The following is a 12,686-nucleotide window of genomic DNA, read 5'->3' on the forward strand; positions in this document are numbered from 1 at the left end:
TAGAAAGGAGGATATGGGAAACACTGATATGAAGAAGGGACAGGATGACAAGACGTCTCTTAAGACATCAGGGAATAACCTGGATGGTAGGCCTAATAGAGGGAGCTGTAGAGAATAAACACTGTTCTTATGTAATTTCTCCAAATTACTGAAACTTGCGATACCTTTTTATTTTCAACCGTGGTTATACGTATTTTACTATATATATATATAGTATTTAATTAATATATTTGGATATTTACACATTTTACAGCGTGGAGAAATTCTGCCGTATATAAAGTTAGTAGAGTTTATTCATCGATATTTCATATGTCACCAAGTTATGCTACGAAAATTTAGAATTCCTATAAATGCCACACAAAAAATATAAAATGAAAATTCGTTATCAATTTTTTTTACAAAATCAAAATAATTTCACTTATTTTTTTCAATGATTTTGTGATGCCTTCACCATACATTTTCTTTATTTCAAGTGCGATTGCACTATTTCGACTTAGGGCGTTTTCAAGTAGTTAACACGGAAGTATTATGCACTGGATACATTATTGACACTAGTGGTTTTTACATAGGAACGTGTAATATCAGTAGGGACACCAGACGCTTATAGCTTACTTTATGGATGACTGTTTATTAGTATATATTGATATGTACATCCTTGCTCAAATGACAGTATGTTATGCTCATAAAATAAATTAGAGATTTTTCGCTGTTTTAGGAGCACTTTACTTTCGAGGAGTTGTTGCAAAGCTCTTACAAATAAGGTCGATATTTGCACGTAGTCAATACTATGGGGGTTATAACTGTTTTTAGAGAAATTTGTTAATTAACCTACAAACGCTTTTGTTCTCAATTTAAAAAGTGGGCCTTATATATAAGGGCTTTACAACAACTGCTCGGAATTAAAGTGCTCCCAAACCAGCGAGAAACCTCTCTAATTTATTTTATGAGCATAACATGCAGTCGTAGGAGCAAGGATGTACATGGCAATATACACTATCAAAAAAAAAAAAATCATCCATACAGTAAGGTACAATGTGCCTAGTATATTTATAGATATGATTTGTTCCTATGTCAAAATCACTATTATCACTTATGTATCCTATGTATAGTGCTTCCGTTTTAGGGACCTGAAAATGGCCTGGAGCTCCCACTTTAATTTATTGCTAAGCCATGCACATACATAAATCTGAAAGAGATCGGTAATGACGAATAGGTGTGGTTCCCTTGTAAGTGAAATACTGACGGATAATGGTAATTGCATACTTCGATTTTGTACCGTATAAATAATGAAGTTCGTTCAAATGGCTCTGAGCACTATGGGACTTAACATCAATGGTCATCAGTCCCCTAGAACTTAGAACTACTTAAACCTAACTAACCTAAGGACATCACACAACACCAAGCCATCACGAGGCAGAGAAAATTCCTGATCCCGCCGGGAATCGAACCCGCGAACCCGGGCGTGGGAAGCGAGAACGCCACCGTACGACCACGAGATGCGGGCAATGAAGTTGTTAAAGGTGTGCTATAATACTTCTGAAACCAAATGAGTGAGTTAGTTCTCAAACTTTTGGACATGTGCTCTTCAAATGATGGTTTTATCTGAATTGTAATTTCTTGGAAGTTATGCTAAAGTGATGTAGTAAGCACTGATGTAACGAAAACATGAAAGTTTTTTATACAGTAGTAGCATATTGATATAAAACTATTCTCGAAAATAGAACCCAAACAAAATCAAACGAAATTCGATGTAACCACACGTAAACTGCAAATCGATTTACTCTAAATATCTACGGCAAGAAATATCTCCTAAAGCACACAAAAGTAAAATATTTCGGTATAGTAATTAGACTAGAATGTCTCGTTGCTTTAGAAACACTAATTTTCAGCAGGAAATAAGACATCTGAAAACACTGAGAAAAAGAAAAGCAAAATCATAAACAAAAATATTTTGCACGAAACTTGCAGATGAACATTACCGACAGAGAGGCGAACAGGAAAACAAACACACATAAGAAAACTTTGGTTAAGGTCCTATGGAAACTTTAACAGAATGCACCCAAGAAGACATACAAAACGAATATTCGAAGTCTTTGTCGACCGGAGTGAAGCCAAAATGGACGCGATGAAATGGACTGGCGAGATCAAAACTAACCTGAAATTGGCATGAATTACTCTAGAAGATGACCAAAATCTCTAAATCTTCAGGTCCAGTATTTACAAATTGGCTAAGAGCAAAACCCAGAGAAGTAAACTGAAGGAATGTGGTTTGGAGAGAGAAACAAAGCCTACAGGAAAAGAATAAAGGAATTACAGTTACAAACGAAGGCAGATGCCGCGTCTAAGTATTCTCCCTAGTGCTAATGTGCTTATTCGCAAATCTTACCAAGCAATAATAAAATATTATGACGGAAATTTATCTCCCTTCCCGGAATCGAAATGTGTACTGAGGTGTATGCACGCATACAGATGGCGATGGTATCGCGTACACAAGGTATAAAAGGCCAGTGCATGGCGGAGCAATCATTTGTACTCGGGTGATTCATGTTATGAGGTTTCAGACGTGTTGTGGTTGTACAGCAGGAATCAACGGACTCTGAACGCGGAACTGCAGTTGGAGCCACACGCGTGGAACATCCCATTTCGGAAATCGTTAGGGACTTCAGTGTTCCGACATCGAATGTGTCGAGAGTGTGCCGAGGATACCAAATTGCAGGCATTGCCTCTCGCCACGGACAACGCAGTGGCCGACGACCTTCACTTAGACCGAGAGCAGCGGCGTTTGCGTCGAGCTGTCAGTGCTAACAGACAAGCAATACTGCGTGGAATAACCGCAGTACTGAATGTGCGACGTATGACGAACGTGTCTGTTAGGACAGTGCGGCGAAATTTGGCGTTAAGTGGCTACGGCAGCAGACGACCGACGCGAGTTCTTCGCTAACAGCACGACGTCGCCTGCAGCGCCTCTCCTGGGCTCTTGACAACATAGGTCGGCCGCCAGGCGACTGGAAACCTGTGGCCCGGTCAGACGAGTCCCGCTTTCAGTTGGTACGAGCTGATGGCAGGATTCGAGTGTGGTGCACACTCCACGAAGCCATTGACCCAAGCTGTCAATGAGCCACTGGGTAGTGGACTATTTTTACGTGGACTGCGTCCTGAGGTCCAAACCGAACAGATCATTGACTGGAAATGGTTATGTTCGTCTACTTGAAGGCCATTTTCGGCCGCTCATGGACCTCATGTGATAAGCAACAATGCACCGTGTCACTCACAGTTTTTCCCGACTGGTTTTAATTTTTCAAAAATGGTTCAAATGGATCTGAGCAGTATAGGACCTAACATCGGACGTCATCAGTCCCCTAGAACTACTTAAACCTAACTAACCTAAGGACATCACACACATCCATGCCCGAGGCAGGATTCCAACCGGCGACTGTAGCGGCCACTCCGGGTGGCTTTTAATTTTTCTAAAGATCTTTGACCAACTCCTCAACATTTTGCACAATTTGATACTTATAGTCAAGACCTTCTCTTCAATACTGCTCTAAATACACTTGGTATTACTATGTTTGCTTCTAGAAGTCCCGTATCGTATATTGATTTTCATGACATTGAAACGTCCCCTTAGAAAAATTATACACGACTGTGCTTAAACTGACACACAATATTTTTTAGCGCAACGCAATCTGACTTCCAAAAATCCCTACGAAAGAATGGCCCTGACTAACATTAACCTATACGTTTCACAAATCACTTACCTCACAAAAATCTTCGTTAGTCAAGCTACTGCAATACAGCGAGCGCCACTACTGCCAGCTAAATAAAAGATTCAAACTATGGAAGTCACTAACTACTGATAGGCACAGTTAGCAAATGAAAGATTTTAATAGAGAATAAACAATGTATTTACCTCTATAGTCATAATACACTCCTGGAAATGGAAAAAAGAACACATTGACACCGGTGTGTCAGACCCACCATACTTGCTCCGGACACTGCGAGAGGGCTGTACAAGCAATGATCACACGCACGGCACAGCGGACACACCAGGAACCGCGGTGTTGGCCGTCGAATGCCGCTAGCTGCGCAGCATTTGTGCACCGCCGCCGTCGGTGTCAGCCAGTTTGCCGTGGCATACGGAGCTCCATCGCAGTCTTCTACACTGGTAGCATGCCGCGACAACGTGGACGTGAACCGTATGTGCAGTTGACGGACTTTGAGCGAGGGCGTATAGTGGGCATGCGGGAGGCCGGGTGGACGTACCGCCGATTTTGCTCAACACGAGGGGCGTAAGGTCTCCACAGTACATCGATGTTGTCGCCAGTGGTCGGCGGAAGGTGCACGTGCCCGTCGACCTGGGACCGGACCGCAGCGACGCACAGATGCACGCCAAGACCGTAGGATCCTACGCAGTGCCGTAGGGGACCGCACCGCCACTTCCCAGCAAATTAGGGACACTGTTGCTCCTGGGGTATCGGCGAGGACCATTCGCAACCGTCTCCATGAAGCTGGGCTACGGCCCCGCACACCGTTAGGCCGTCTTCCTCTCATGCCCCAACATCGTGCAGCCCGCCTCCAGTGGTGTCGCGACAGGCGTGAATGGAGGGACGAATGGAGACGTGTCGTCTTCAGCGATGAGAGTCGCTTCTGCCTTGGTGCCAATGATGGTCGTATGCGTGTTTGGCGCCGTGCAGGTGAGCGCCACAATCAGGACTGCATACGACCGAGGCACACAGGGCCAACACCCGGCATCATGGTGTGGGGAGCGATCTCCTACACTGGCCGTACACCTCTGGTGATCGTCGAGGGGACACTGAATAGTGCACGGTACATCCAAACCGTCATCGAACCCATCGTTCTACCATTCCTAGACCGGCAAGGGAACTTGCTGTTCCCACAGGACAATGCACGTCCGCATGTATCCCGTGCCACCCAACGTGCTCTAGAAGGTGTAAGTCAACTACCCTGGCCAGCAAGATCTCCGGATCTGTCCCCCATTGAGCATGTTTGGGACCGGATGAACCGTCGTCTTACGCGGTCTGCACGTCCAGCACGAACGCTGGTCCAACTGAGGCGCCAGGCGGAAATGGCATGGCAAGCCGTTCCACAGGACTACATCCAACATCTCTACGATCGTCTCCATGGGAGAATAGCAGCCTGCGTTGCTGCGAAAGGTGGATATACACTGTACTAGTGCCGACATTGTGCATGCTCTGTTGCCTGTGTCTATGTGCCCGTGGTTCTGTCAGTGTGATCATGTGATGTATCTGACCCCAGGAATGTGTCAATAAAGTTTCCCCTTCCTGGGACAATGAATTCACGGTGTTCTTATTTCAATTTCCAGGAGTGTGTATATATCAGTTCATGACACCAATTCTTACAAATTTCAAAACTCCGCCATCTCTCTCCCCACGTCCACCACTGCTGGCGGCTCACCTCCAACTGCGCAACGCTACGCGCTCTTAGCATCCAGCTGTCGCTGCCCCTACAATGGCAGACAACAATGCAAACTAGCCACAGACTGCGCACAGCACAGCCAGTGATTTTTCATACAGAGCGCTATGTGGCGTTACCAGTAAGGATACCTAAACAGCCTACTTACATGTTCTACACATTTCTTAACTAATGACAAATGTAATGTGGAAGATTTGGAAATTTTGTGGTAAGGTCTTATGGGACCAAACTGCCGAGGTCATCGGTCCTTAAACTAACGCACTACTTAATCTAACCTAACCTAAACTAACTTACGCTAAGGACAGTACACACACCCATGCCCGCGGGAGGACTCGAACCTCCTATAGAGGTGGACTGGGGGGACGGGAACCGAACAGCAAGGTCATCGGTCCAAGCGGATTGGGGAAGGATGGGGAAGGAAGTCGGCTGCGCCCTTTCAAAGAAACCATCCCGGCATTTGCGTTAAGCGATTTAGGGAAAACACGGAAAACCTAAATCAGGATGGGCGGGCGCGGGTTTGAACCGTCATCTTCCCGAGGACGAGTCCAGTGTGCTAACAACTGCGCCATCTCGCTCGGTTTTAGTCCGGGCTGCTGTGCTTTAATCACTTCATTGAAACTGCACATTTGCTCTTCGAAGACGAATAAGGAAAGAACGTAGAATACGTTAACCTCTAGTTGAGGATGTAGATGAGGCAGTCAAATGAAACCGAAGCAGATGGAAAGAATTAAGTAATGGTCTTAACTGTTAATACATTTATCCCACAGTGAGACAGGTCGGTCGATGTGTTCATGGGAAAATGTTTGCTGCTGCCTATGGGAACCGTGATACTGTGCACGCCCACACGTTGAGAAGGCGCCTCAGACTTAACCGTGAAGATGGTCCATGACTGAAACCGATCTATTTTGGGTTTAAAATAAAAGCATCTGATGGTCAAACGCATTTTATGCAGTTTGAATAACATTTTTTACAGTTCGAGCGAATGGTTCGGCCACCCAGATCACCCAGCACGAATCCCAACCCATATTTATGGGACATAGTAGCGAGATTGGTTTGTGCGCAAAATCCTGCACCAGCAACACTTTCGCAATTACGGACGGATATAGAGGCAGTATGGCTCAGTACTTCTGCAGTGGACTTCCAACAACTTGAGTCCATGCTACGACGAATTGCTGAACTACGCCGGGCGAAAGGTCGGAAACCATGTTAGGAGGTATGGGATGACTTTTGTCAGCTCAGTGCAGATCCACACTTGTGACTTTTCAACAGAGCGCCTGTAAGTGTAACATAAAGACACGCCAGCAGAGTAAAAAAGTGATGCTGCCCAACCACTCACACACACACACACACACACACACACACAGACACACACACACACAGAGAGAGAGAGAGAGAGAACTACTGCGAAAGAAAAGAGAGCTTCACTGCAAATGTAAACGCAGCCAAAGCCTCCCACACAAACAGAAGCCAAACGATGTCAAACTTAGCGTGAGGAGGGCTATGCGTGAAGCGTTCAGTGAATTCCTAAGTAAAATTCTATGTACCGACTTGACAGAAAATCCTAGGAAGTTCTGGTCTTACGGTAAATTAGTAAGTGGATCGAAACAGCATATCCAGACACTCTGGGATGATAATGACATTGAAACAGAGGACAAGCGTAAAGCTGTAGTACTAAACACCTGTTTCCAAAGCTGTTTCACAGGAGACCGACTGCATTTCCTTCTCTAAATCCTCGCACGAACGAACAAATGGCTGACATCGAAAGAAGTGTCCAAGGAATAGAAAAGCAACTGAAATCATTCAACAGAGGAAAGTCCACTTGACCTGACGGGATACCAATTCGATTCTACGCGAAAGAACTTGCCCCCCCCCCCCCCCCCTTCTAACAGCCGTGTACCGCAAGTCTCTAGAGGAACGGAAGGTTCCAAATGATTGGAAAAGAGCACAGGTAGTTCCAGTTTTCAAGAAGGGTCGCCGAGAAGATGCGCAAAACTATAGGCCTATATCTCTGACATCGATCTGTTTTAGAATTATAGAACATGTTTTTTACTCGCGTATCATGTCATTTCTGGAAACCCAGAATCTACTCTGTAGGAATCAACATGGATTCCGGAAAGAGCGATCGTGTGAGACCCAAGTTTTATTTGTTCATGAGACCCAGAAAATATTATAAACAGGTTCCCAGCTGTGTGGCTGGCTTGAAGAGTTTTTAGCAAACAGAATACAGCATGTTGTTCTCAATGGAGAGACGTCTACAGACGTTAAAGTAACATCTGGCGTGCCACAGGGGAGTCTAGTAGGCAGAGTCGGAAGTTCCATGCGGCTTTTCGCTGATGATGCTGTAGTATACAGAGAAGTTGCAGCATTAGAAAATTGCAGCGAAATGCAGGAAGATTTGCAGCGGATAGGCACTTGGTGCATGGAGTGGAACTGACCCTTAACATAGACAAATTTAATGTATTGCAAATACATAGAAAGAAGGATCCTTTATTGTGTGATTATATGATAGTGGAACAAACACTGGTAGCAAAAAATGGCTCTGAGCACTATGGGACTTAACTTCTGAGGTCATCAGTCCCCGAGAACTTAGAACTACTTAAACCTAACTAACCTAAGGACATCACACACATCCATGCCCGAGGCAGGTCGCGCGGTTCCAGACTGTAGCGCCTAGAACCGCTCGGCCACCCTGGCCTGCCACTGGTAGCAGTTACCTCTGTAAAATATCTGTGAGTATGCGTACGGAACGATCTGAAGTGGAATGATTATATAAAATTAATTGTGGGTAAGGCGGGTGGCAGGTTGGGATTCATTGGGAGTGTCCTTAGAAAATGTAGTACATCAACAAAGGAGGTGGCTTACTCGTTTGGCCTATACTTGAGCATTGCTCATCAGTGTGGGATCTGTACCAGGTAGGGTTGACAGGAGAGATAGAGAAGATCCAAAGAAGAGCGGCGCGTTTCGTCACAGGGTTATTTGGTAAGCGTGATAGCGTTACGGAGATGTGTAGCAAACTCAAGTGGCAGACTGCAAGAGAGGCGCTCTGCGTCGCGGTGTAGCTTGCTGTCCAGGTTTCGAGAGGTTGCGTTTCTGGATGAGGTATCGAATATATTGCTTCCCCCTAGTTGTACCTCCCGAGGAGATCACGAATGTAAATGCGCTCACGGCAGTCGTTCTTCCCGCGAACCGTACGCGACTGGAACAGGAAAGGGAGGTAATGACAGTGGCACAGTAAGTGCCTTCCGCCACACACTGTTGGGTTGCTTGCGGAGTATAGATGTAGATGGAGAGAGAGAGAGAGAGAGAGAGAGAGAGAGAGAGAGAGAGTGTGTGGGGGGGGGGGAGGAGGAGGAGGAGGAGGAGGTCGCCTTAGTTCGAGAGCGCGCCGCTAGGTGGCGCAAGGGCGCGCTCGCGTCGCGCCGGCCGCAGCTTCAGTCTGCAGCTGTAGGTCGTGCAGCACGGATCGGAAGACTTTGCCTTGCGGTGTGGGTAAGAGCGCGGCCCCGCCATGTCGCGGAAGCTGCTGAAGTTCCTCATCCTGTTCGACAACACGAACCTACTCTACTTCCCCGGGCAGTTCCTGTCGGGGCGCGTGCTCATGGAACTGGAAGATGAGACACCTGCTCTGGGTGAGTCTTTCAAAGCACAGGCGGCTGCCTACTCCACTACACGGTACCACTGCGCGGTCCAAGCCCGCCAGCACTGGGGTCGGTGGGTGACTAGAGCGCCCGTAAGGGATTCTACCGTTTACGGTCACTTCCATCGACCACCGCGCCCAGTGTCGACTTGTACTGCGTGAAAGGTACTGACACGGCATTTGTCAGCCGTGCTCGGACGTTAAGAGACCGGCGTAGATGATACACGCCGTCACGTGACGTTATGTTGAAACGAACAACTCGTTCACCTGAATGTAGGCATCCATTTGCAGACGAATTTTGGAATACTACAAAATTGTTAAGGCTTTCGTGGCCACTTGTTGACAAACTGCCTTTTGGCTTGTCTCGGGTTCTTCGGCCGACGTTCGTCTGATGATTTCACTGACGTTTCGCCAGCGCGAGTGGCTGGCATTGTCAAAGCTTCAGCCTGCATTGCCGGTGGAGAACTGGCCAGTCGCGCTGGCGAAACGTCAGTAAAATCATCAGACGAACGTCGGCCGAAGAAACCCGAGTCAGAAGCCAATATGCAGTTTGGAATACTGTTAGATTTATCTAGATATTTCCAGTAAAGGTTTCTTTCCTTCAGTGGTGAAATACTGTGCATTGTTTGGTTGCACCGAAGTATATGTAAAACGTAGAAATGTTTCGTTCCATAGTCAAATAGCTGTTTTAAAAATACGAAAAAAAATTGACGAACACATTGTTTGAAAGTTAAGATGATGTTGGTTTTCACGCCTGAACCTCGATGAATGACGAAGATTTTAAGACGATACGCTGTTAATCATCTTGTGAATGTCGCAGTTCTTCTTGTTTCCGTGCTTGCTAAGAAAATTGGAGAGGAATTCCGGCGGATATAGAAGATCTTTGTGGTTTTGTTTCACGCAGACATGTTTCAGCACTTCTTGTGCTACCTTCAGTGGGTTTGTGTATTTTTTTGTGTTTTATTTGACAATAATCGCCCATTTTAGAAATGTAAATATTGTGTACCAAAAGTATAGTTTAAAGAGTAACATGCAACAATTTTGCAGAACAAAATAAACAAAGCCGCTGCAGGTAGCACAAAGAGCGCTGAAACATGTCTCGGTGAAACAAAACCACAAAGGTGTCTTGCATAAGGCGTAATTCCTTTCCAGTACAGTGTTAATAAGTAATTCGCTACTAGAATTTTCTGTTTAACCAACGTTTTTTTTACTGACGATGCTTCTTATCTTGATGTGGTTTAAGCAAAAGCTATGAAACATAAACGAGTATTCAGTACACAGATGGGACATTATGAATGGAAATGGAGGTGCTTTCTTATAAAACCATAATGAAACATTGCCCACGTATTGTTCGGGAATCTTCAGAAACACGAAATGCTTCCTTCGAAAAGGTGATATTTCGTCTACTACTCCTCTGAAGCAGCGAACTGAATGACTCACGGTGCAAGAAAGACATGAGTTATCCCAAGAACTGTAATACTGTCGTTTGTAAAAAGAAAGAACTGCCAATACAATGTTTCTAACTGTTCGTTACCCTTTTACCTGTCTAAATGCAAAGACGATAGCCATTACGTTGATATTGGCAATTTCGGAGAAATTAGGCTAACTCTACTACTATATGTCTAATACTAATAAGTCGTTCAATGAATGCTTGTTTTCAGCCGTAAATGAAGAAAACTGGGACTGGTAGTTCCACTTCGCTTATTGCATATCGACAGAAACTCGACATTTTGCCGCCGGCTAAGTGACTTAGAGGGTGATTTCAAACCTTATCACGACGGAGGTGAGGACGTGCGTGGTAATCATGCGTCTATATATAGTCTAGGGCTGCCAGCAATCCCACCAGAAAGGGATGCATTGGGCAGCTAGCACTACTTCGTCACGCGGACACTGGTCAACTGACGACAGCTATTGTCAGAAGACAACGTCCATGTTCCCATCAGTAGACTGGAAATTATTATAAACTGCCTGGCAGAGGTGCTTTCTATCCTGCCACATATTAAGGCTCGGCTCTGGCTGTGAGCACTATGGGACTTAACATCTGAGGTCATCAGTCCCCTAGAACTTAGAACTACTTAAACCTAACTAACCTAGGGACACCACAAACATCCATGCCCCAGGCAGGATTCGAACCTGTGACCGTAGCAGTCGCGCGGTTCCAGGCTGAAGCGCCTAGAACCGTTCGGCCACCGCGGCCGGCACATATTAAGGTTTCTTCACTATCCATTCACGCAAGGAACATGTTCCACGGATTTGACATTGGAAGAAAGATTATTTATACTCCTCAGAGCGACATTTTATTAGTATAAACTAACCTCCACGACCTCTTTTGGCGTGACATGAAGCGGGCCTGAAAGACATTCTTACAGTTATCGGAATTTTTTATGAAAGTTAGCTATATTTTATCGACTGTAGGCCAGATAGGCGAGTCTGTCAGTCTCAAAGTCGTACCGGCCTTCCTCGACATCGACCTGGTATGCTGTCTTTGTACTTGAAGATGCTTGCAAACGCGGGGTGTTCAAGTGTTATGAAACCGACTGTTTCACAGAATTCTATCAAGGGTCCGAAGCCAGATACTCGCTGCATCTGATAGCTTTACTTCGCGTTGCCAGACATCCCCATCGTCAGGTGATAGCATGACGTGAATGCTGTGATCCTACACAGTCGGAGGCAACTGCATTGTTACGTTTCGTGAAGTTATTATTTCTGTATGCTTGGTGATACTGCAAGCGTTTCGACGAGGCTAATATTTTGTCCATTGTTGGCGAGCCGCAACTACGATTGTCAGAAACAAGTTTTTGTAGATAGCGCTGTCGCTAGTTCTGTTGTGTCGCGTTACCGAAGACGACGGGAGGTTTACAATACTACCTCGTGCAAGGCAGTGTCTCGAAGATGGAGCGTGATCGGTAGTGGGCACCCAGCGCAGGAAAATGCCTCGCACGGTGCCGAATAGAAGAGAAATAGACTTTCAAAGCACTTCCGATGGCACAAATCTGATATTGGTAACGCCGTACGGAAACGTGGAAGAAAAAAAATTAGTGTCGTTTAACTTGTTTGTAGATGCCTGAAAATGGCACATAAGCTGAGACTTAAGTAACGTAAAGAAAACAGTTACGGCTAAAAGTGGGCGTGACGTCATTTAAAGGAAAATGAACGTGTAGCGGGACGGCCCATAGATTCAGTCGGGAATAAAGAGGGAATGGCAGATTTTTGGTTCACTGGTGGCATACAAGGAATATTTCTCAAGTGTGTGGAATGTCTCGCGTCGGTCGGCCGTCGTAATTTATTATTTACTACACAAACTGATTGGTAATGTTGATTGTTGCCGACTTACGTGGTGGGCTATAATCAAAATGATATTTCATTCAATTTTGATTTACAATTAATTGCTTTTGTGAAGTTCACTTTTCTTTAACAATATTAATCTTCAGTGGAAATTATTTGTTACGTTAATGACTGTAAGACTCGGTGAATCTTAAAACATGAACATATAAGTCGAACAATGGAATAAACTTTTCATATTAATTTCCTCGGCTAGTCAGTTCACTTTAAAGCAAAAAAATATATAGTTATTAATTACAATTGCGGTCCAAAC

At 45.2% G+C, this 12,686-nt stretch overlaps 1 protein-coding gene across 1 annotated transcript in view; it reads left to right on the forward strand.

The window, feature by feature from the left end:
* The first annotated feature begins 8,887 nt into the window (after window positions 1-8,887).
* LOC126272080 (arrestin domain-containing protein 17) overlaps window positions 8,888-12,686 on the forward strand; it is a 150,471-nt gene continuing 146,672 nt past the window's right edge. Inside the window, exon 1 of the mRNA XM_049974642.1 lies at window positions 8,888-9,083. Within this exon, the coding sequence (XP_049830599.1) occupies window positions 8,963-9,083 (121 nt within the window). The 5' untranslated portion in view covers window positions 8,888-8,962. The remainder of the gene's footprint in view (window positions 9,084-12,686) is intronic.

The sequence above is a fragment of the Schistocerca gregaria genome, chromosome 5, assembly GCF_023897955.1.
Source record: "Schistocerca gregaria isolate iqSchGreg1 chromosome 5, iqSchGreg1.2, whole genome shotgun sequence".
In the NCBI taxonomy this organism is placed as follows: Eukaryota; Metazoa; Arthropoda; class Insecta; order Orthoptera; family Acrididae; genus Schistocerca; species Schistocerca gregaria.